This window comes from Leuresthes tenuis, unplaced genomic scaffold (assembly GCF_036924035.1).
Source record: "Leuresthes tenuis unplaced genomic scaffold, fLeuTen1.0.hap1 SCAF_17, whole genome shotgun sequence".
Classification (NCBI taxonomy): domain Eukaryota; kingdom Metazoa; phylum Chordata; class Actinopteri; order Atheriniformes; family Atherinopsidae; genus Leuresthes; species Leuresthes tenuis.
The window spans coordinates 4546417-4569519 of NW_027325371.1; the positions used below are offsets into that span (position 1 = coordinate 4546417).

Sequence of the window (23103 nt, forward strand, 5' to 3'; positions counted from 1 at the left end):
GTTTTTGTTTACTTGTGTGCGTGGTTGTTTGTCTCTGTGTGGGCTCTCAGCCACATGACAGCTGGGAAAGGCCCCAGCCCCCTCGCAACCCTAAACTGGATTAAGCAGTTTCGGGTCGCGATGGACTTAGTCTACTGCACCAGATCCCATGTTGACACAGATCTTAAGGTAATGACAACGTGTAACTGTAGTACAATGAATAAAACTTCCACTGATAACGTATTTATTTAGTCATTTTGAATAATTCATTCAAATCCAAATGAAATCAAGTAGATATAAATATGGGAAAGGTGTGGTAATAGAGAAATACAGCCTGTAATGGTCATGAAATTGCCTGTTTCTCCAGTTTTAATCAGAAGCATTTGGGTCTGGCAGCTGTTGAGCTGTAGACCACAGTTAAACATCCCATCTCTTTGCATTTTTCTGTGAGAATACAGGCTGTTTCTGTCTAATGTGGGAGAAATGATACTTAAATAAATGAAAGAGAAAAATCTGGGTGTATGTTTCCTTTTTTATTTGTATCCAGAACAGGATTGTCAAACATTTTGATAGAAAAGAAGGAAACATAGAGAAGGAAACAGTACTTGGAGTGCATTCTTCCAAAAATGCTCCCAAAAATCTCAGGTGTGGGGTCACAAATGATATCATAGTGTCTTTGATCTTTGATAATGGCGCCTTGCAACCTTTGTGATAACAGCATAATGGGAAAATATATTAACACATATCAATACATATATTCTGAGTACTCACAAGTCAACACTATAAAGCATCTAAAATATAACAGCATAGAAAAATCGTCTAGTTCCTACCAGGTCTTAACCTCACGGTGTCATTAACTATTTAACAAAAACTGAGAAGCAGAGATTTTAACAGCTGGTAGAAGCTGTTAGCAGCAGTAATTTCTGTGTGATCCCATCGCAGCATCATACCTCAGCCTCCTGTGCTGCTTCCAGGGGAATCCCTTGATCTATCTAATACAAGTTTAGTTATGTCTAAGGTTGGAAAATCAACTCAGTTTCAAATAGGATTTGATGAGAAAATCCCACAAGAAAATGGTTCAGATTTAACATATCAGTTCCGGAACTCAACTGTAGAACCATGGAAGGAACCTCATGAAGGTTCCAGAATCTTCCACCTAACAGCTAAAGGTTCTCTCTCTGTCAGAACCTGTGCTTGTGATTACATTGGACCAGCCTGCGTTCCATTGTATATCAAAGTAAATAGAAAATTATTCATATTAACAGGTGTCCTGTACATTTTAATGCTTTCCGACTCGCAGGCTAACGGGTCAACTGGTTCGCTCACTTCGGCTATGTTCACCCTGCAGGTCTTTTTGTGTGGTTGTTCTCAACATAATTTGAATGCAACCGCCATCAGACTCCGGTGTGAACAAGTCTGCAGCCCTGAAGTAAAGACGCATGTGCAGAGGAAGACGTCACACGTGCACGCTGCGTTTATGGAAGTAAATATGGATGCTGCACATGTCGGCGCGCGCTATCAATTCTGAAAATGTCCAAAACCTCAATTTCTTTCCACTGACTGGCTCTGTGAAGGGTGTCTGTTTCGTCCATTGTTATGTTTAATATTGCCTCCTCCGGCACAGAATTGTGACGTCTGTCTCATTTCGATGGCGTAAAAGTCGGATGAAATGCGGCACGACTTCAGACGGACGTATATATTTGATTTAGGACCAAATATGAAAGTGGCCTGGGTCTGATTTTATAAAGAAAATCTGATTTGTGCTGTTCAGACTGTCATAAAAAAAGAAAAATCAGATATGGGTCACAAATGGGAAAAAAAAACAGTCGGATTTGGGCCACTTTTGCCTGCGATTCTGCATTTGTGTGACAACTTTTACCCAAATCTTTATTTGACTGGAGTCTGTGAGCCAAAGAGGTTGATTTGACAAAGGCTAATCCACACAATATATATCAAGTTTTAAGTCTGTGAATACAATTGATAATACTTTACTTATCTTAGAACGGGTTAGGAAGTTAGGAAGCCATCCAACTCATTCTAATGTCTTCTATGTGTCATTTGAGGCCAGTAAAAGTCCTTATGAAACAATAAGTAATAAAGATATCAAACAAACAGGCACCTGTGTTATTCATGTTTGTCATAGCTGTGAAATGAAGGGAGACAGATCTGAACAGAGCAGAACGCCACCAATCAGATACACCCCCTCCACCTCCACCTTAATCCTCAGCTGCTGTCTAAACCAATTATGCAGCCTGTTTGCCTCGCCTCACATTTTCTGCCTGGGCCGGCGGGAATCAATGTGTGAGGTAAAATGAGGGACATCTCAGAGGGGACGTGGCAGTCCTGCTCGTCGCACACATCACTAACACGGACCCATCGGTAATTGTGGGCAGACCAGACGTGATGGTCCAACTATACCTGCATTAGTGTCTGTCAGCTGTCATCTCGCATTTCAATCTTTATCCAGGCCGCGCAGACACCTCTATCTGTCAGCACTCTGGGGCCAGAGGAAACAAAACAGCGCCTTGTCCTGCCTTCTCATGAAAAACACCATAAAACTGGGATCACAGATCAAAGGTAGTCCTTTGATTACTTTAAAAAACGGTGAAAATGGCACTGATAGATGCTGCTGGAAAACACTGCATTGGTATTCTCTGCTGGTGTTGCATCTCTCCTCCCCAGTATGGAAGCTCTGCTTTAACAGTGTGAGAGAAACATTTGCAGGCTCAGATAGGACTGGCACTCGCCTGGACCTGCATATGCACAGAGAAAACATCTCCTTCCGCCTTCTGAGAAACAATCATCTGCTCTGATATTCACAAGCAGCTTGAATAAACTTTTTTTTCGTGTTAATTCAGATAAAGAGAATTTACGAGTTTGCAAATTACCCATGAGTTTGTGCTTATTCTCCCCGAAATGTCAGTGAAGAGGAGGATTAAAGGATCATAGTTTTTGTCATCCTATATCTATTCAATGCTTTGTTTGTGGAGGAAAACATCTTAGCTGCTAAATGGTATTGTCACAGTTATTTGTATTAATCATCTTCAATCATCTGTTTGAAAACAGCTGGCTGAAAAGAACAGAAATGTCATATTTCCACATAGTTTTCCACCACTTCATAGAATTCATTGTAGGAGACAATTATTTTCACACAGGGAGTTCAGACCTTCACCCCACTGAGAATCCTCGGGATGTGGGTGGAGAAGGCGTCACACGGCGGTCCGACTCTCCCATCATCAGCGCAGGGTCTGAGTGAAAAATGGGCAGAACCAAAGGTGTCTGTGTCTCAAGTAGATTTTGACTGAATGAGTTAACTGTCTTACAGCACTGATACTGTGGCCCAGTTTTTGGAAACAGTAGCAAGCACCCCTCTCCTTGTGTGCCGTCTGCTCCGGCTGTCCTGCGCCTCCATCTGTGGCAGCCACCTCTTACCCTCTTTTCATCCACTGTAATGTCAGACCATGTTTTTTAATGCTACTTTGCATTATTCATGGGAGGAACCGAGGCGGGGCTCATGCATGTGCACTCAATTTCACATTCATTCGCAGTTCTAAAGGAAATTCGCTCATGATCGGGTGCATTGTCTTAAACGTGTGAACATTTCTTGGCCTACATACTTTTCTCTTTTTTTTTAGCGTGCCCTCTTTTTTGTATGTGAGCCACAGTCAGTTATACACAAGACACTTGGTGACTGACAAATATGTGCAGTATTTGCAGTACAGTCTATTCAGCATTAAAAGTACGAGGAGACAGGAAGGTGAGGGACTACTTTACGTTTGGAGTGTCAGCATAACTGCTGGTACTTGTAAAGAACATGATGCATGAAAGCAAGCTTATAATTTGTTATTTAACATCAGAGTGGCCTGCAGAGGAAGAAGAGGCCACTCCTGCAACACACGATAATTGCACAGTTTCTAGTTCATTTCCATCTTAACTGCCATTAAGCTGCTGAAACACACACTTCCTTCATTACCTCAGAGATGTATTCAAGTGGTTTGTAAGATTATGCTCTGCCCGAAAAAGTCCTTAAAAAAGCTAAATCCTGTATAAATAAGACATAAACTCTGAATGAGTGCTTTGAATTTTGTGCATTAATGTTTTTTTCAAAAACTAAACGTCATGGAGCTCTGCTGCAGTTTATCGGTCCAAATCTACCAGACTGATGTCATTTTTATGATGTTTCTGTATCTTTTAATGAAATCAATAATACCAAACTCTTTCAAACCCCAATGAGACATCTTGAGGGATTTTATCAGGGTGGACCTGGTTTGTCTAATCATCTTTGATGTAGCCACAGTATTTTCTTTCTTCCCAGGCCCAGAGATGCCTGTATGTCAACCTCTGACAGGCTTGGGGCTGGCGAGGAATCGGGGGCAACATGAGAGCCGATCATCAGTTCTTCCTGCAAAACAGCCCCAGGAGAAGAAGAAAACAAATCCAGAGTCGAGTCCAGTCGAGTGAAGATGAGGCGAACACTGAATCCATCACTGCATCTACTGTTGATGTGTCGAGTCGGACATATTTTATTCTGACACCTTGAGTGAGGTGGAAACAGCCGAGATGCCCCCGCAGCAGAGGGTGTAATGAAGGAGGAAACCACGGTGATTCTCGATGCTGAATTCCCCAACAGTATAAGAAAGAAAGAAGTAGCTCCACTCCTGTTCCTAAGCACGTCCTCCTCCTCAGGGAAAATGTTTCTCCAACAAGGCTTACAACACAGCATGAGGAAAGAGCAGGTAAACGTCTCACAGACAGACAGTAAACATGTGTTTGCTGCTGGGCCAAAGTGGAAACCTGCTTTAAGATGCTGCCTCACACAGCTGCCACCACCTGACCAGCAATCAGCTGGTTTTCCGAACTCAAATCAGACAGGACTGGAGTAATCAGAAATAACACATGAAAACCTTGAGTGTTCTGAACACAGAGGATGTCAGTCTGTCCATCCTGAGGGAGCAGCTGGCAGCAATGAAAGAAATGGGAAGCACATCAGTAGCTTTCTGACTTTTGATCCTGAATTCCAAAGAGCAGCTCACTTAATTATCCTGTTCTCCAAGTCCTAAACAAAGATGACACAACAGGGATTATATATCTGGTGATTTCTGCCCTCTCCAGACAGCAGATGCGGGAGGGCGACACTGCACCGGCCTGTTGAGTAGACGGAGGCAAACAGGGAGGCAGATTAGGAATAAAGCTTCAAACACTTGTAATGCAAAAAGTCTGTTGCTGGACAATGTTATACTATGGACTATAGTGATTTTATTGCTGATTTAAGTGACCCCTTACCTCCAAACTGCAAACTAACACCAGGGATATACTTGCTGAAGGGGCTAAGCTAATGCTTAAAGCCACTGTTTGGCTGGTTTAGATGATATGAATGACAGCTGATTTATTTTCCACCAACAAATGGGATGCTGCGCTTCGACAGCGTGTTCCTGGCAAAGCAGTCAAAACTGATTTCCCTTTCTGCCCCCCTAATGGAATAATCCAATAACAGTATCATAGATGAGCTTCATATGCAGCCAGTGAGGATGGCAGTTGTTGCATGCATGGACCAAACACCTCCCAGACCATTTTCTGCAAAATCTATGGCTGATATTGGCTTAAAACTGTTTGATTCCATCTGTACAGGACTCTGAGGTCTATTTCACTTCAGCAAATTCCCCTTGTGGAGAAATTCTTTGCAAATTTATGATATGATAAATCAGGTGAAAGACACATCATGATCAAGCTGCACATTTTGATGTATTCCTTTTGTATTTTTTCCCAAAGCTGTGGGACGAGTAATGTGCTGACAGTTGCATTCCCTTTAGATTTTGGCCTCAACCTGACTGAGTATAAGTACCTCTAATTTAAAGGCAGAGCTGTGGAGAGGAAGGAGGCGATAGACCTGGAGGGTATTCATACTCCAAGCTAAGTCCATCCTTCTCACAACACAGCGTCTCTTCTATCTGTGTGAGAGAGAGAATGTAGTTAAAAAACTTTTAAATATTTAACAGATGCTGCTCCACAATGAGTCAAATCAAACTCATAAAGGTGTGTATCTGCAGATTTCTCCGTATCTCCTCTCCTCTCCTCTGTCCCGTTGGAAGAAAATGGACTGACATCAGGCTGTGGTCTCACTTATCTCCCGACTTCTTGACGAGACGTTCTAAGCAGGTTGTGTGTTATCTCCTCACAGCATTTTCTCCCAGAGCATTATTATCCTTTTCTTCTCTGCACAGCGGTAAAGAAATGCTGTCAGCCTCTTTCCTGGGATGCAGGCGAGCAGCATTTGAGCTTCTCACTTCGCTGTTGATTAGCATTTGTTAAAAGTAAAAGCAAAGTCACATTCCTCTTTCTGAAGAGTTTATTCCTGAAGGACTGCACTTCATCTTGATTCTGAAAAATTCCCAATCAGCCCTCTTATTTCAGAGAGGTAGAAATGCTCCACCTTAACAAGGACGCAGCATAATGAAGCATTGAATCTGTTTCTTATTATATCCTTTTGACATCCAGGAGCATGAATACAGCAGGGCTGCATGCTGGCCTGCAGGGAAATCAAAAGCTACGGAGGTGTATGTCAGCTGAAGGCGAAAGGCCATCAGAACAAAGAGATTTGTTATGTTGATGCACCCTGGGATAATTGGAGCTTCTTGGAAAAAGTGCTGAAGATGGTTACAGCAGCATAAGAACGCTAATGACACTAATGACAAAGGGCCCCTCATTCAGAGGCTTCCTATTGATATGTTATCATTCATCAAGTCAGAAACAATACCGCGTCTCAGCGAAAAATTAACACCTCGTTACCCTGTAAAATATACCTCAAAGACGCCTTCTCAGTGCTATAACAACATATCAGTAAAAGTTTCAGTAAATCTCCAAAGTGAAGAGGTGGAGGTTGGTCAGATACCTGGGAGACAGATCTGGGCAGCAGAATGGATTGGAAAAGCTACATTAAAGCAGAAGGAACATAGCAGACTTTACCTCTTAAGGACGCTTACATTCTTCAATGAAAAGTTGTTGAAAAGTTTTTCAAACCTGACATCTGTTGTACGTCTCTAAGTTGTCTATTTTCAGCACAAAATGACTACAAACACAAAGCCTGGTCCTGTCTGCTCAGACTTATTGTTAATCCAGATTCCCGCTGCAAACTGCTGGCTCTCTCGCCTCACAGTATGCTTAATTCTTCTCTCATCCCTCACATAAACATTCAGTTTTCTCCTCGTTTTACCCCCCTGAACTACAATATGACAAGATAATATTGTGAGTATTGTTGTGCAAGACAATGAGGACATTTTGCAACTTGGAGGTTTCTTATGTCCCTCCAGCCTTCGCCTTTAAAGGCGTCAGAACGAGCTGAAAGATTGCTGTCAAATGCATTCAGATCACACTTCTTTACATATACACGGCTCGTGTCTTTTGAATTAGGAATGGATGCTTTCGGTAAGAATGAATGAACCCAGTTGAATGCTTCTGAGCAGACAGAGGGTCCACGGGGAAACCAATTGTCTCAGCTTGGGAAGTTTTCATTTATTATGAGGAAGAATCAGAGATAAAAAAAAGAAAGAGATGTTTTTCTATTGAAGAGAAATGAATGGAGACTTTAGCTGAGCAAAGACTTTGTGGCTGTGATGATAAATGGTGAGGTGATGCAATCGCAGCCTTTCTATAAATCTGGCTGACTGGTTCTTTAGTTTAAATTCACTATCGGCTACGCAGCAACATAAGGTGACTTCTGCATGGGTCATATGAAGAGCAGCATTGCATGTCAAAGGCTGAGAAAATACTTGTTTTCAAACCTCACGGATAAGGAGGCAACCGGCTTCATGGTTGGAGTCATTTCTCACATACTTCTGCAGCAGTATGTATGTTGGGTCGGTGACCATGCATGGCTGTCTGTCTCTGTGTTGGCCCTATGATGGACAGGCGATGACTCCAGGGTGTGGCCTTCCTCTCACCTAATGGCAGCTTGGACGGGCTCCAGAGTCCAAACAAACCCTGAATAGGATGAAGTGGGTGGAAAACATGCAGCCCAAACACGTTCTATCTTATGTTTGAGCACTAGGCATACGAGCATATGGCAAAACAAGTAGCTGTGGTGAGGATGTACTCGATGGGGTGAAGTATCAAGGACACTTGGTCACTGAGACCTGATGAGGCTGTCAGCTTTTCCAAAAACATCTAAGCTCAATTTTAAGACTCAAACGTGTTAAAACAACCACATATTCTTGCTTTATGCTGTTACCGTGGCTGCATGACAACTTGACTTGAAATGAAAAAGTCAGTTACACTTTGTTTGGGGTTTTTGATGAGCCTGAAATCTTTATGATTTGAAACAAATTCACAGTTTTCTAGGTTTGGTTTTACAAATGGATTATCTGATGATATCCAGACCTGGCTCATTGTTGAGGGCAGAGGGAAATGTGGCGATGGTGCATGTTGCAAAATGCAACAAAAACACTGCACTGAAAGCCTGAAGTCACACAGATAAAGCAAAGTGAATCTTCGCTTTGTGTTTGGTCTGAACAAAACCAATTAAATAAGAGAAATTCTAGTAATTTTGACAGAGACACAAATATATTATAATAATCCAGTTATTTTTCAATTAATACTGGTGACATCAGTAAAACATGGATAAAAACAGGCTAAAATTATGCCATTAATATTGATTTGTAGTCGTTGAGTGCTGATCACGTGATCCATCAGGTCACCATCTTGGCTCTGCAGCGTTCGTCATTTCTGTCCCGTTTCTACGAATCATTTTGACTCTTTTTATAAACGCACCTGAATGGACTCGTGAGGTTCAGGAGTAATGCGTCTTCATCAGTGGCGTGCACAGGCTTTTTGAAGTGCTCCCGAGAGGGCACTTGAGGGCACTTTAGCACGCGCTTTGGCTCCCGAGAGGACACTTGGGGGTATTTTAGCACGCGCTTTTGCTCCCGAGAGGACACTTGAGGACACTTTAGCACGCGCTTTGGCTCCCGAGAGGGCACTTAAGGACTTTGGCTCCCGAGAGGGCACTTGAGGACACTTGAGCAAGAGTTTTGGCTGCCGAGAGGACACTTGAGCACGCGTTTTGGCTCCCGAGAGGGCACTTGAGGGCACTTTAGCACGCGCTTTGGCTCCCGAGAGGGCACTTGAGTACAAAGGGCACTGTAATGTAATGCCTCCTGAAAATAAGCTAATCACGGATCCAAAGCTCATCCCACTGATCTCTGAAAACTCACATTCACTCCACAGTTCTGGCACCTGGCCTTATCTGAGGAGAGGGGGGGGGGCTTTCAGCATGTCAGGAGGCTCTACCTTTGGTTTGAATGTAGATTAGACCATTTTGACCTGGACATGCTTAAAAATGAGGCAGTGGTAAATGTTTTCCTTGACATCTTCTTCTCTGAAACTTAAAGGTCAGTCTTTAATGTCTGCAGAAAGCAATAAACACATTCAATATGCTTCGGATACACTGAGTCAATAAAGGTCAGCGAGGTTTCAACGATACATCAACACTTCTGATGGCTGATATCTTTTCCCCATTGCTGCTGTGAGCAGATTACTGCATCCACTACTCCCTCATGTTGTCAAAGATAATGAGCGTCATCACCAGGATAGAGCATTTTTCAGGTAGACAGGTTGATATAATCTGTGATGGGTCACTAACGACCCCATGTGGACCAATATGGACATTTCCAGCATCACCGTAACTCTCCCAGTTGTCCAAATCTTTTGATCTAATTCTGAAACACCCTAAAATCTTGTCTAAGAGCAGCTTTATTTGATCTTTTTCCTTGTTCTCTTACAAACTTTAGTTTAAACTAGTCAGCCACAATTCTGACTTCGTACAAAATTTAAAAAGCAAGAGAACTGCAAATTAGGTTCAGCTGAACACCTAAAACAGGTCATTGTGCATGTGTCGGCACAGAGAAAGTACTTACAGCTGGTCGCTAACAGTAAATGGGGAGGCCTGTGCAAGTTTAAATACATTTTAGATCACCTAGCTTCACTAAATTGAATAGAACATTTCTGAGGTGCAGCTTTTTACCATTAACCTTTCACTCAGGGTTCCTGTTTGATAAGTTCTGATCAGAGATGACACAATGTGCGTCACTGGTGGATTCCTGCCATTTTTTAAGGGAAGCAGAGGGGAAGGGACCACACACACAGCTGTCTGTAAACAAAGACTAAAAAGGGAGCCTCAAACACTCTCCTCACTCACTCTTGTGCTTGACACACACATGTGAGCATGATTAGTACTTTTTTCTTAAGATTCTACAGTTTCAAAATGTAAAGAGCATCTAAATTCAACATCTTTAAGCCTGAACATTTGGTAAAATCGCAAAAGAAGTATAAAACTTAAACCTCAGATGTGTAGAAACCATAAGATACTAAATAACTGAGTTCAGTTAGCTAAAGTACGAAGTTTGGGGACGAGAAAAGAAACCAGCAACACCGGTAATACCAGCACCATGAAGTAATTTAGCCAGTTTTTTGTTGCTCTTTGGCTCCCCTGCCCTCCCACTGCCGCAGAAACCCATCTCCATGTGAGCCCTGCACATGCACAGCCAGGCAGGTGTGGTGTGGAGCCTGGAAGTCATGACCTGCATAACAAAAGTCAAGTTTTAAGGTTCACAAACTTCTCCAGCGATGCTTTAATTATCCAGGTGGGTGTAAATACATTTCTGACAACCAGAGTTCCAGTTTTTCTGTTAAATGTTGCACAACTTGAAGACAACACACTGTGTGACATTTATTTATTCAGTTTAATGAAAAACAAACTATAATTCATAGCCTGAGCTTCCACACTTGATGCAAGAAAAAAAAACATTTCTTGAGGCCTCACAAGCAAAATAAAACTCTCAGATTAATTTAAATAAAACAACTCAGGATGCACTCGTGAAGTCCTTCTCTCTGAACTCCTTTTTAATGACATTACGTGCCATCAGCTGGTCTTCAGCTTCTTCGCGTCCACACTGTGTGTCGCTGCCTCCTCCTGGTCTCTCTTGGCACCTCGCCCGAGCTCAAATGCTCCACCGGCTGCCTGGGCGCCGCTTCCTCTCGGATTCCTAAGCTCCCTCTTCTCCCTTCTCTCCTCCATCTCACCGAGCTCCTCTGCAAAGAGGGTCTTAAGTGCGGGGATGAGTTTGGGAAGGATTTTAAAGTCTCCGAAGCAAACCTGGGAGAAGAGGAAATATTTTTAGAAAGACTCCATCCCATCAGCAGTGTTTTTAATCCTCCAGACTCCTTTTGTTCTGCACTTTAAGCCACTACATCTGATCTTTATGCCGCGTTGTTTAACAGTATCACCAATCAGCACCAGGAGTCGCGCTCCGCAGTGCAACAAATACGACACGCTGAACCTAAAACTCTGGATAAACAGGTGCGTTGGCATGGTTACACATCTGTGTTGACTTAACCCTTTAAGCACCAACCTCACATTTTTCCCCAGAATCAAAAGATTGCAGCTTAAGATCAGAGATTAAAGGGATGCTGTAAATGAGAAAGTGTGACCCAGAGTTTATGAAGGCAGTAAGTTTAATCAGTCACTCTCTAAAGACAAACTCTCACTCTATGAATCTGCTCCTCTTGATTGTTTTTGACTCATTTTCTCAAAATCTCACACAAACACCTTAAATACAAACTCTTTAGCATAACCACATGACAAAACGACCGTCACCAATACGGTTCGATTTTCTCGAACATTTTGATTGGGAAGATAATTAATTTGGGGATATAATTAAGATGACATGTGTGCCATCTAGTGGTAGGGAGTGGAAAGACGATTTGTTGCACGACTCTGAACATTCAACCTGCTTTATTCAGCATGATTTCTTGTTAAAATGACATTAAGGCTGAGGTGTTGCTTTGTGCAAGAGCAACAACACCAACTACCCGTTACCCATTACTCCCACCCCTCGATAACCTGATCAGCAAAGAGGGAACATCAGACTGAAGCTGGAAACAGAACTCTCTGATGTCAAAGCAAAGCCTTCGTCTTACTGTCATGTGGTCGAATGAGATTCCCACTCTGTCGTTAAAGTCTTCGCTGACAAGCGGGATCTTGGCGTAACGTTGGCTGAAGTGGTTCAACATGATGAAGTCAGCGTTCATCTTCATGCCGATACCGATGGCCTGCGAGGTGGTGCTGTCAGGAAACACATAGCATGAACATTTCTCTACTTTTCAGGGCAAGAAAACTGACTGAAGGTTCATTTGTAAAGACTTTCAGGCTCCCATCTGTGGAGAGGGACAGAAACGTAACAGAAGCCAGCATGAAACCATGAAATGCTAGATTTCAGTAACAAACATCAAAGTACCTGAAAGGCTGTTTGATTCCGTTTCTCTCACCTGTGCCTCTTCTCCACGGCTTCCTCCTCCAGCTCATCTTCCAGCGTGGCCTCGTGGATTAGAAAGGTCGCGTTCTTTCCTGCAAACGGAAAAAGTAAAAGTCTGAATCACAGATGCACACTTCAAGCCTCTTCCTGTCTCACAGGAAATCAATCAGGTCGTAATCAAGAGGCAGCACGGCCTGTTTGTCTGCTGAGCTCAAGCATCCATAATGAATACAGGACCTCCTCGCTGCTTCTATGAGCCTATGCTTGGACAGAATCCAGTCAAGCAATTTTAGAAGAGTCAATAAAATGGAATCTCATGGGGACCATTAGAAGAAGCTGCCAGGCACAAGAGTGATTGAAAGCAATAAGAAATATCTAATAAATTATTCAGAACAAGCAATGCACTGAAGATACAGTTGAGATGACCTTTTATGAATCGCTGAAATATTGGACGTGTTCACTCAATTTGCTCTTATGCTGGACAAACTTCAGGGAAGTATGGACTTTAATCTGTGTGAGTGGTGCTTACCGATGTTTACGAATGCGTCGCAGGGCATGGTGTCCCCCGAAAAGGCCAGTTTCCAGCCCGATTGGTGCGTGAAGCTGCAGGCAAAGGCGTTCATGCAGTGACGCACTGTGCACGTCAAGAACTGACACACACAAAAGTAACGATTAGCAACCTTTCAAATGTTTAGTGATGAAAGAGGTGAAGTTCAAACAACAGCAGACCTTCTCAAGATTGTTCTTCTTCAGCAACGCATGGATGAACGACTTGGTCTTCAGTTTGGCCAACTCAGCGCCATCAAACAGAGATCTGTTAGGGATGAGGCTGAAAAACACAACTGCTGTTATCACGGAGAAACAACAGGTTGAAACCCTCCTATACGGCTCCCTAATATAAAAAATGACACAGTAAGACTGTTTCACCTCTAACCACACCCCCCAGTGATGTCACAGGCTCCTGAGGCACACCCACTCATCATCGTGATTTGGTAAGAAGGTAAAAGACTTCCAAGGAGATTTTAAATAACTATCAAATTACACAAATCTGAGATGTTGCTGAAAAACAGGAAGTGGAGTGTGTTGAAATAATGCAAGCTGACTGCCAACGAGCTTAATTTGGTGCCCCCTGGTGGACGGAGGAACTCAAGTACTCGAGACAAAGACAGGAAGTTGTTGTTCGTCAAATGTGGAGAAATGTTGAATATCTTTTCCCCATTCAATTAAAAAACTAGTATGTTGTATCATAAGCTGTAGAGAAGGATGCATGACATCATCAGGTGTAGACTACAATGTGAACACATGTCCTGGTAAGCTCCCCATTAAAGAAAGTAACTGAGTTGTAATGACAGTTGTCCCAAGAGCTGAATGATGACACCAGAGAACATGAGAAGCAGTGTTTTTGGGTACTTTTTCACTGTGAATTGTGTGGTAATGAACAAAGATAATGGACTGTCTTCTCAGCACAATGAGCTACAGCAGAGGCCTCGAACACTGTCGAAGAACTGCGTGTTTATTTCAAAGGGAAAAAGCGACAGCCCTACAAGCTATTTAGAACGCTAACATTGTGGATAGCATTTAGCATGACTGCAGCCATCAACAAACCATCAGTAAAACCTTCTGACAGCATGTTACAACCTGTATTTGTGAAGTAAAAGAGCACAAAACAGGTCCTTATTTTCTAAGGTCAGGGTGCAAATGGATCTGCAATCCCATTTAAGTGCTTGTAACTATAGTCAAGTGGAAAATGGAGGTCAAGCACACAGGTGAACCATTCACTGCTTTCTCCTGAAAGCTTTAGTCGCACAGCAAAGGACCAAGAATTCAATTAAACAACAGTAGACAACATGCCATTCAAAGTGAGTTACTTCAAAGCTAAAGTGTGTGAATCCTGCTTTCGACACTTTTCTGTCCACTTACTTGAAATGACTGACGACCTCTTCACAGTAGTCATGATACTGGCCGAGCCACATCATGATCTGAACCGGAGCAACCAGGTAGATGGGGCTAAACGGCCTTCCCAAACTTGTCTAAAGAGTACAGCACACTCCATCAAATGTCATCGTTTCACAGACACAAACAGGAGGTACTGAAGACGGGTTTCACAGCAACATCATCACAGAGGGGTGTGCACAGCCGGGGGCAAAAAGCAGAGCTCAATCCGATTTGGTGCAAAGTCTGTGAGGTGATCCCAGGTCTTTGCCAAGATCAGAAGATGATGATGGTGGAGATCAGTTAAAGATCAGACTAAGCTCCTGTGAGTCTTAAAGTCTCTGCAGGGCTTACTTTGTGTCCTATGTGATACTGTAAGAGCTTCATCTTAAACCTACACAGAGAACATAAATACATGCATGTAAGGATGTGTGTAGATTTCCCTTTGTAATAACCCTCAATGATGCGTTTCAGGATAAGAAAATACTAAGCAATACTTAGAAATGATTACAATGTTAGCTTGGATCATGCTGTTTGCATCAAATCATCATGGATTACTTGGAATTTTGTAGACTATTTGGGGAAACTACAAGATCCAAACAGTTAGTTTGAGCAGGTTGCTGAGAAGAACTTGTGCACATTACTACTTATTGAGCTGAGATGAAAAGCTAATGTTACTATCATGGAGCTGATATTGTTGCAAAAGGAGAGCGGAAACTCAACCAAAGTCAAAAAATCAGGTCAGATCATTCAGAAATGAGTCTATATCAACATTAGGGCTGTAGCGATAATCTAATCTCACGATACGATACGATACACGGCATTCAGCCAACAATTCTATACGATTCTATACGATTCAATTCTATACGATTTAATACACATCATTTTCTGAAAGATGTTAAAGGGACAGTGTGATTTGACATGAATCGTCGCTGACTGGACTGGTGGTCCGACCTTTGAACTGGAAGGACAACACCGCCAGACAAATGGAAACAAACGAACTTCAGCGTACGCAGACTCATGTTTATATTGTAAATAGTACATCATCAACCTGCTTGTTTTACTGCTAAATACCATAAACACAAATCCAAATTCTCTAATCGTAAACCATCTTTTTTCATTTTTCAGAACGAGCTCAAACAATAAATTACAACAATCCTACACTCTATCAACAGAAAAGCCATTAAAACCACTGAGATGCACTTTATATAACATTTTTATGAACTAATTTATCATTGTTTTGTATAATGTGACCCCCCCCCCGGCATTGTTTTGTATTATGTTAATGTTCTGTGTTTTCACTAATTGTAACGTCTGACTTTTCAATAAAGTTTGCTAAAAAATAATAATCGATACTCGCGGCCGATTACTTTATCAGGAAACAAAATATCGATATATATCACGATATCTATAAAAACGCTCAGTCCTAATCAACATTGTGAACCAGTGCTTTATAATTATTTCATTGTTGAGTGAATTTAAAAATGATTAAAATCTGTTTGTTAATGACGTTTATCCCAATCTCATGCAGTTTGCCCACAGGATGTGCACGTGTCCAGTGATGTTTGGATACGAGAAACCAGAGGAGCAAATGCACAACAAATGTACACAATATTTCCTACTAGATTCTTGACTTTAAAACTGCTAGATATGAGCATCAAAGTACGTACAAGCGCCCGTTGCCTCTGGTAGAGCAGCATCAGCAGCCCCTGAGAGACAGCATCAAGAGTCAGAATGAAACCAAGCTGCTGGTACTTGAGTCTGTTTTAATCGGTCACTCCAGCATGTGGAACAGCTGCTTACCGTGTGATGGTCAGCATGCAGGTGTGAGATGAAGACGGTTGAGATCTTGGACAGGACCTCATCCACATCATCTCCATACTGTCTGCAGAGCTGACCGAAGGTTCCCTCTCCACAGTCCAACAGCAACGACTGACTCGGGCTTCATGCAGCAACAAACACAGAGACAGCTCATCAAAACAAACGAGACGAGAGGAAACCCTGCACAACAAACCGTGTCGGAGGGCAGCTTTGAACCCCCCCACGGTTCACTCATTTAACTCTGCTGTCGAGCTGTTTTTGTTCGTCAGTTCTGATGATTTCTGACACACAAACCAACACTTGTGTGATTCAGCTAACCTCTAAATTATTACGAATGCAACTTAACCGCCTTTAAATCATCAACAGAAGTAGGAAGCATAGCAGCTTATTTGCTCCTGATAAGTGCAGAAAAACCATTTTCACCTGTTATTGTTGAGATTTTTTTGAAGAATGATGAGATAAAATGCAGAGTTTGGAAAGTAAAGGCTCCAAAGGTGAGTGAATGAGCACATAATCAACTCCAACTCATTTCCACTCAAATATCCCAACAAAAGCTTCTCTTATCTTCCTGTCGCTGCCTGCCTGACGGTGTTCTGATCAGGCATCCGTGTGCCGTGACCTGAGAGCCGTACCTGATGTTGACTAAAGTACCGCTGACATTTCGAATCTTCATCGGAAGAGCTGACCCCGTTCCCAAGAAAACCACCTGTGGGTATTTGTCTCCTGAACCTGCAGCAGAAAACATAGCAACACTTCAAATCTAATCAAAGTACTTTGAATGATACTTCAAATATGTTGCATGTCAGGATTCCAGAGCTGACCGGAAAGCTCTGCAGCGCCAGCCGAGCAGATCTCCCTGCACTTCTCCACTTCCGCCAGAAAGTTTGGGACTTCAGAAGCTTCTTTCACAAACTCCTCAGAGTTGCAGGATGGGATGGCATCTCTAACAAATGAGACACAGAGTCAAGAAGACAGGCAACACTGCCGGGGATAAGAGGGGTGCTTTTCCACATGAGCTCCATGAGGCTTCACAGCGCTCGGCAGACAGAAGCAAAAGAGACGGACATCTAAGAGTCGGGGTTTGAAAAGGATTCCAGACAGTGACAAGGCGGCGCTCTGAGACGCAGAGTGATGTCAGCTGAACTGAGGGAGCCAAGGACAAACTAACCTTTGCCACTCCATCACGGGTCTGAGCTGGAACTTGAGCAGACACTCGGCTCTGACGTTTGGGACATGTAATGCAGCTTGAGGCTCCTGGAGGGAAGATTTTTACTGAATTATTTCACGTATCACTCTGTTATTAAAGAATCATCAGCTTCATTTACCCCCACAGCTCATCGTTTTCTTCTTCTTCATTTATCAAAAGCTGAAAAATAGCTTGCGTTGGGTTAACTGCTGCTTGAAAAGGTGACAACTTTTCCACATTAACTTTTAATGCACGCCGTCCTGAGTGGTTTCTGACTTAACTGGACTCTTCAGCTCTGTTCTCTTCCGCTGACAAAATGCATATCCAAACGACGAGGCGACATCGTATGAATGGAAAAGTTGATTTATTGTGTTTGTTTCTAGCTGAGTGTTAAAGTTCCCGTGAGAAGTTTAACAGGCAGCTCTCTAACTGGTACAGATCCAGCGGCCTGATCAGGCTCCACCCACTATTCTGCGTCACTTCTGCTGAAATTTAAAATTTGAAAAAGCATTTAATTCGATGTCTAATCGCCAAAAAGATTAAACTTTTAATTAGTTTTCAGAGGAAACAACAAACTAAAGTAAAAAATAGGACATTCTTGATGTTTTTTTTTTTTATTTCCTGGTTAAATAAAGGTCAAATGAACAAAAATAGAAGAAAATAAATACATTTATCTGGCCCAACCTGATACCAGCATTACACTGCTTAATGCAACGTAACGAGCCTTTATGCCACTGGGTTTAACAAACAGTTAACAAACAGTTAAACCCAGTAACCTGCGAAGCCACTGATCCTGTAGGCTCCGGTTGTTACCTTTGATTTCCAGGACCTCAGTTCGGGAAAGATCTCTGGGTGAATCATGTTGAGCTGAGCCTGAATCTTGTGACTTCTGATGTTGTGAACTGTACACACTTGTTCGTTCAGGATCAGGTGCTCTGTTGTGGACGGAAACCTGCAGAAACAGGCTCAGAGCGTCAAACTCTGCATTAAAAAGAGCTGGAGTATCCGTGAAGTTCAACACAAACCTCTCCATCCACTCTTTGTACTGATCTGTGTTCAGAACAGACTCCGGCGTTATGTGGACCACCAGCACAGCAGAGTCCTCGGTTCCCCCCGTCTGGTATCTGAGGGAGACGACAGACTAAAGTCAAACAGCCAAACTGAATTCCTCTCGTTTTAAAACCCTCTGATCGTTTAACTTTTACCTTCTCAGCTGCCGATTGGCACAAACGGCTTCAACAAAGTCTTCAGACGGACACTCCACGACAATAAAGCTTGGTCCTGGGTCAGTGGGAGTACAAACCTGCTCGGGTCGGATCTGTAAGACAACAGCAACAATCAGCTGATGCGGTTTGGAGCCGCAGCCTCACTCAGTGCCAGAGAAGCAGCCATCACACAGCACCTCTTTTCCTTCATACACGATGCTTTTTCCATCCTTCAGAGCTGCGATGAGAGGACCGATGGCTGCCGTGCCTCTGTGGGGATAAAGATTTCACACGTATAAAACCTGATGGAAGCTTTATTTCTGTTTTACATCGGTGCAAAGTCGGTCTCTGACGCTCACACAAAACAGCCAGTGGAAATACATGCAAACAGAGCTGGATTTGTGCTTACACGGGCAGGCCGAGCTGCTTGGCTTGAGCGACCAGAAAATTGCCTTTCTTGGGGTGAAGCTGTAAAAGTTTGCGACACACAGAGATGGACGTCAAAGTTTTCCTCACTTGAACCCTGAATGGCAGTAAATATTTACGGCATCCTACCTTACAGACGAAGGAGACCACCAGAGACGCATCTCTAGTTGCTGCTCGTCTTTCACCTGAAAACAACACAAGAGTTTCCACTTTGACGTGATGTGTGTGAAACGGTGGACATTAGAACAGCTGGATGTCAACAGCAGAAGATAACAATGAATAACACTAACTTTTCATGCATTGTACATGATTTACAATCATATTTCTTAATCTTTTAGACATCTTTGATCATTCCTGGCATCATTATTACTATAATCCTTACTGTTATTGTCCCTGTTATTAGTAGTGGTATCATACCCTCTTCTGTCAAGCTCAAATGGTAAAGTTTAGTATAACATCTACTTCCCATCTCATGAGCTTTGGCTTTTCTCCTTTTTAAGTGTTTCCTCACCTGGATCTTCGCCTTTACCATTATTGTGAAAGTCGCCCTTCTTTGTGGAACTCTGAGTGGGGCTGCTCCTGCCCGACCTGGGTGACAGTTTTCCTTCACTGCGCTTCGACTTGGCTACAGCAGAGAAAACACAGCCAGCTGACACTCGCAGCCCTTTCAGGGAAGGAATCACAGGGTGTGGGGGGGCATCTGAACTCACCAAATATTGGCACCTGATACACCGTCATGGTGTCGTCTTTGTACGCCTCTTCAGTGTACGGTCGAACCGCTGCGAGAGCATGATACGGTAAGTAACACGAAAACAGGCCAAATGTTAAGATAATTCAGTCCAAAAAACTCGACTTACACAGCTTGATGTCCTCCAGAGGTCCAGAAAAGGACTTGATGGCATTTAGATACTTCTCCTTTAATAAGAAAAGACAGCAGGCATAAAGTGAGCACTTGGTAAGTAAAACACTGTGTTGCATGTCTATGATCCAGATTCTCACCAGCTGTGGAGGTCCAGAGAGAACACACTCAGGGACGCCGGTGTCCTTTAGGGTTAATATCATCCCTGCGACAGAGACAGCAAAGCAAATGTTATACTGTTAAACAGCTGCATTAACCTGACACGAATGAATGGTTTTAGTGCCCGAGTCACTCAAGAAAATGACATTTATATCCGTTTATGAAGCTAAAGTAACCTGAAACAAAAAGTTTGAACATGAAAAATGAAGATGAAACTAACTTTCCACTGATACAGATTTGATCGCGATGTCCAACCTGCGGCTGCTAATAAACGTAGCTGTGCCACACTTTCCCTGCAGAGCATTTTGACTAAGTTGAATTGTGTTGGTGGGAAACATCAGAAGTCAGATAATTACTGATAGCAGACTTCAAATCTGAAATCAGAGACTGATGCTGAGAGCAATGCAGATGTTAAACCTGCATTTCATCTAGCGGCCAGCAGGGGGCGACTATGGAGCTCTGAAACACTTGGTGGAAGCTGGATCAGTTTGATCCAAAACAGGATCAAGAAGAGCAAAACAGAGCTCACATTCAGAAGATCAGTATGTGAGAGACAGAGGAGCAGCACCTCCGTGGATTAACAAAGTCTGTCCAGTTGTGTCTCATTCCAAAAGGGAAACAAGCACAAATATTTGAGATGAGCTGAGACACACCAGCATATCACAGTGGGTTAAATGTTCAAGTTTGGTGTCTCCAAATTAATAAATTTTTTTTTTAAAAAACTGATGCTTCCGACCTGATAAACCTCCCACGTTCTTCCAGTTCAGTCTGGTCAGGAAGATGTTGTCCAAGCGAGCAGCTTTCAACCTGTAACATTGAAACACGCCCGTGTTACTGTTGCTTCTTTCTCCTTCAAACAGACTGAGACGATGACAGACAAGCTTACTTGTGTTCCTGCATGAGTCTCTGAGTTCCTTCACCACAGTTGAACAGGTACCTGCAGCAGAGGAGGAAGGTTTCCAAGTGCTTATAATGTCTTCAAAGTGAGGATTGGTTTGCTCATGTGTTCACATCTAGTGGCTGAGCTAATATAAAACGAGTTCTTTCTGCTTCAACCACCAAAACTCTGGCTAAACCAATGAAAAACAGGTACACTAGCACCAGTTTTTGTCCAATTTACGGTGAGTATGTGATACCTTCATTACTGATCATGTGTCACTTTTCCTCCTCCAATTAACTCAATCTTCACACAAGTTTTAAGATTTTATCTTTAATCTGGTCATCGAGAGACTGTCATCCTGCTTTTTGTCCATAATAATGGGAGAGAAACATCCTGGTGGCAGGGAAATCAACTCATATCATTCCACCTGTGTTCAGAAGGTGCCATAACTGTTAACAGTGGCAGGGGTGGGGCACATCCTGATGACCCAACAACACTTTATAAACCTGAAACTAGGAGGATTTAGTATCGGATTACATCATTTCAGGGAATCAGGATTAAACTCCCTTGCTATGATAGAGAAATTGGGTCATTGCAGAGCTGAAATCTCAGGACTTCTATGTTGGAAGGTAACAAGTCAGCAGTTTAATACATGTATGAGCCTGTTTTCCAACCAAACACACAGAGGATGGGTATTTGATGGGGATCTGCCAGCCACAAACTGACTGAGGATGGGACGGACCTCGTTCCAATACTTTAAAGTGAAACACAACCCTCTGAAAGACTGCGGGACACACCAGATGTCTGTGAGAAGTACCTGTTGAACTCAGAGAAGACATACAGCGTCGCAGGACTGTCTCTGCTCCCTGCACCGACCACCTGCAGGTACACGGTGGCCGGTCCGTGCAGGTCCCCCCGCTTGTTGCGGCTCTCTTTGGTCTTCACATGGCGCAGCGGCTCCTTCTGCTTGGCTTTCTTCGGACCCGGCGGCTGCCTCGTCTTGTCGAAATTATCTCTAATGGTCGCCATCGTCCGGAAAAACTGGAAAGCAGTCTGGTGGAAACGAGAATCACAGCACGAGACAGCCGCAGGACGAGCTCTGCCTTTCACTACCAGCAACGTGAAGAGCTTCAAACGGACCGCGTTCATGCTAAATACGCCACCTGGATTTCAAAGTGACTGAACTCGTCGACAATTCACGCCGCCATCGATCACAGCTAACGTCGCTCACACATTTCTGTTCGTCCTTTTTTTAATCAACTAATTACCCAACAGTAGCTGTGTGCCCATTCCGCAGGACATCAGAGGTTGGTTGACACATGTGAAACGTTTCCGGCATCTAATGATGACGCAAAAAGTTCGTAGTGCTCATTGGTGGCTGGCATTGTTTGGCGCGTCTGCCGGCCAATCACAATAGGCTTCTCAGAAAGGAAGGCGGGGCTAAAACGTCTTGCGTGAGAGTGATTTAACGTAAACAAACTACAACAAAATACAAAGCCACGGATATTAAATCACACGTTACGCCTTCATAAAGTGTCTAAACTGCCAAATACTGATCAGTGACCACAAAGACAGAGTGAGAATTGTTTTGGGCTAAATGCAAAGACAAGAAAATAATAGATAGAGTTTCATAGATATTATATTTAAAAACAATAATTAATATTGCAAGAATATTTTGTTGATAACATTTATATTTGTATTCTTCAGAGACATCACTCTTGTGATGTTTACAATAACAGAGGAGTTCATGGTGGACTCAATGACTGCAAGGTGCCCAGGTCCTGTGGCTGCAGAACCAGCCCAGATCATCAGCCCTCCACCACCGTGCTTGACAGCTGGTATGAGGTGTTTGTGCTGATATGCTGTGTTTGGTTTCCTCCAAACGTGCTGCTGTGCATTATGGCCAAACATCTCCACTTTGCTCTGGTCTGTCCAAAGGACATTGTTCCAGAAGTCTTGTGCTTTGTTCAGATGCAGCTTTGCAAACCTAAGCTGTGCTGCCATGTTCTTTTTAGAGAGAAGAGGCTTTCTCCTGCAGCCCTTCCAAACAAGCCATCCTTGTTCAGTCTTTTTCTAACTGTGCCGTCATGACCTTTAACCTTTAACATGCTAACTGAGGCCTGTAGAGTCTGAGATGTAGCTCTGGGCTTTTTCACCTTGGGGTGACCTTGCTGGGACGTCCACTCCTGGGAAGATTGACAGCTGTCCTGAATGTTTTCCACTTGTGAATAATCTTTCTCTCTATAGAATGATGGACTCCAGATAGTTTGGAAATGGCCTTATAACCCTTCCCAGACTGATGGGCAGCAACAGTTGCTTTTCTAAGATCATTGCTGATGTCTTTCCTCCTT

General features: G+C 43.0%; 1 protein-coding gene across 1 annotated transcript; it reads right to left on the reverse strand.

Annotated features, from left to right (window-relative positions):
• Positions 1-10665: 10665 nt before the first annotated feature.
• On the reverse strand, positions 10666-22078 carry elac2 (elaC ribonuclease Z 2). The gene is made up of 24 exons (XM_072369004.1): positions 21570-22078; positions 20759-20809; positions 20609-20679; positions 19854-19918; positions 19712-19769; positions 19565-19633; positions 19366-19479; positions 18984-19039; positions 18838-18896; positions 18626-18698; positions 18429-18541; positions 18249-18347; positions 18037-18175; positions 17206-17291; positions 16859-16980; positions 16670-16766; positions 16020-16158; positions 15887-15925; positions 14205-14314; positions 13014-13113; positions 12814-12934; positions 12298-12376; positions 11950-12094; positions 10666-11125 (listed from the first exon to the last, which is right to left on the reverse strand). Exons 1-24 carry the CDS (start codon positions 21899-21901, stop codon positions 10892-10894), a joined length of 2571 nt encoding a protein of 856 aa, XP_072225105.1. The 5' UTR covers positions 21902-22078; the 3' UTR covers positions 10666-10891.
• Positions 22079-23103: the final 1025 nt, after the last annotated feature.

Bases quoted from the DNA above. Each gene is read 5' to 3' on its own strand.
- elac2 (XM_072369004.1), bottom strand. From the start codon at position 21,901: ATGAACGCGGTCCGTTTGAAGCTCTTCACGTTGCTGGTAGTGAAAGGC. The intron at 16,159-16,669 runs GTACGGCTCTCA...TGCTGCATGAAG, and splicing joins GGTACTTTAGTCAACATCAG to CCCGAGTCAGTCGTTGCTGT. The intron at 13,114-14,204 runs GTAAGTGGACAG...TGTGTTTTTCAG, and splicing joins GAGGTCGTCAGTCATTTCAA to CCTCATCCCTAACAGATCTC.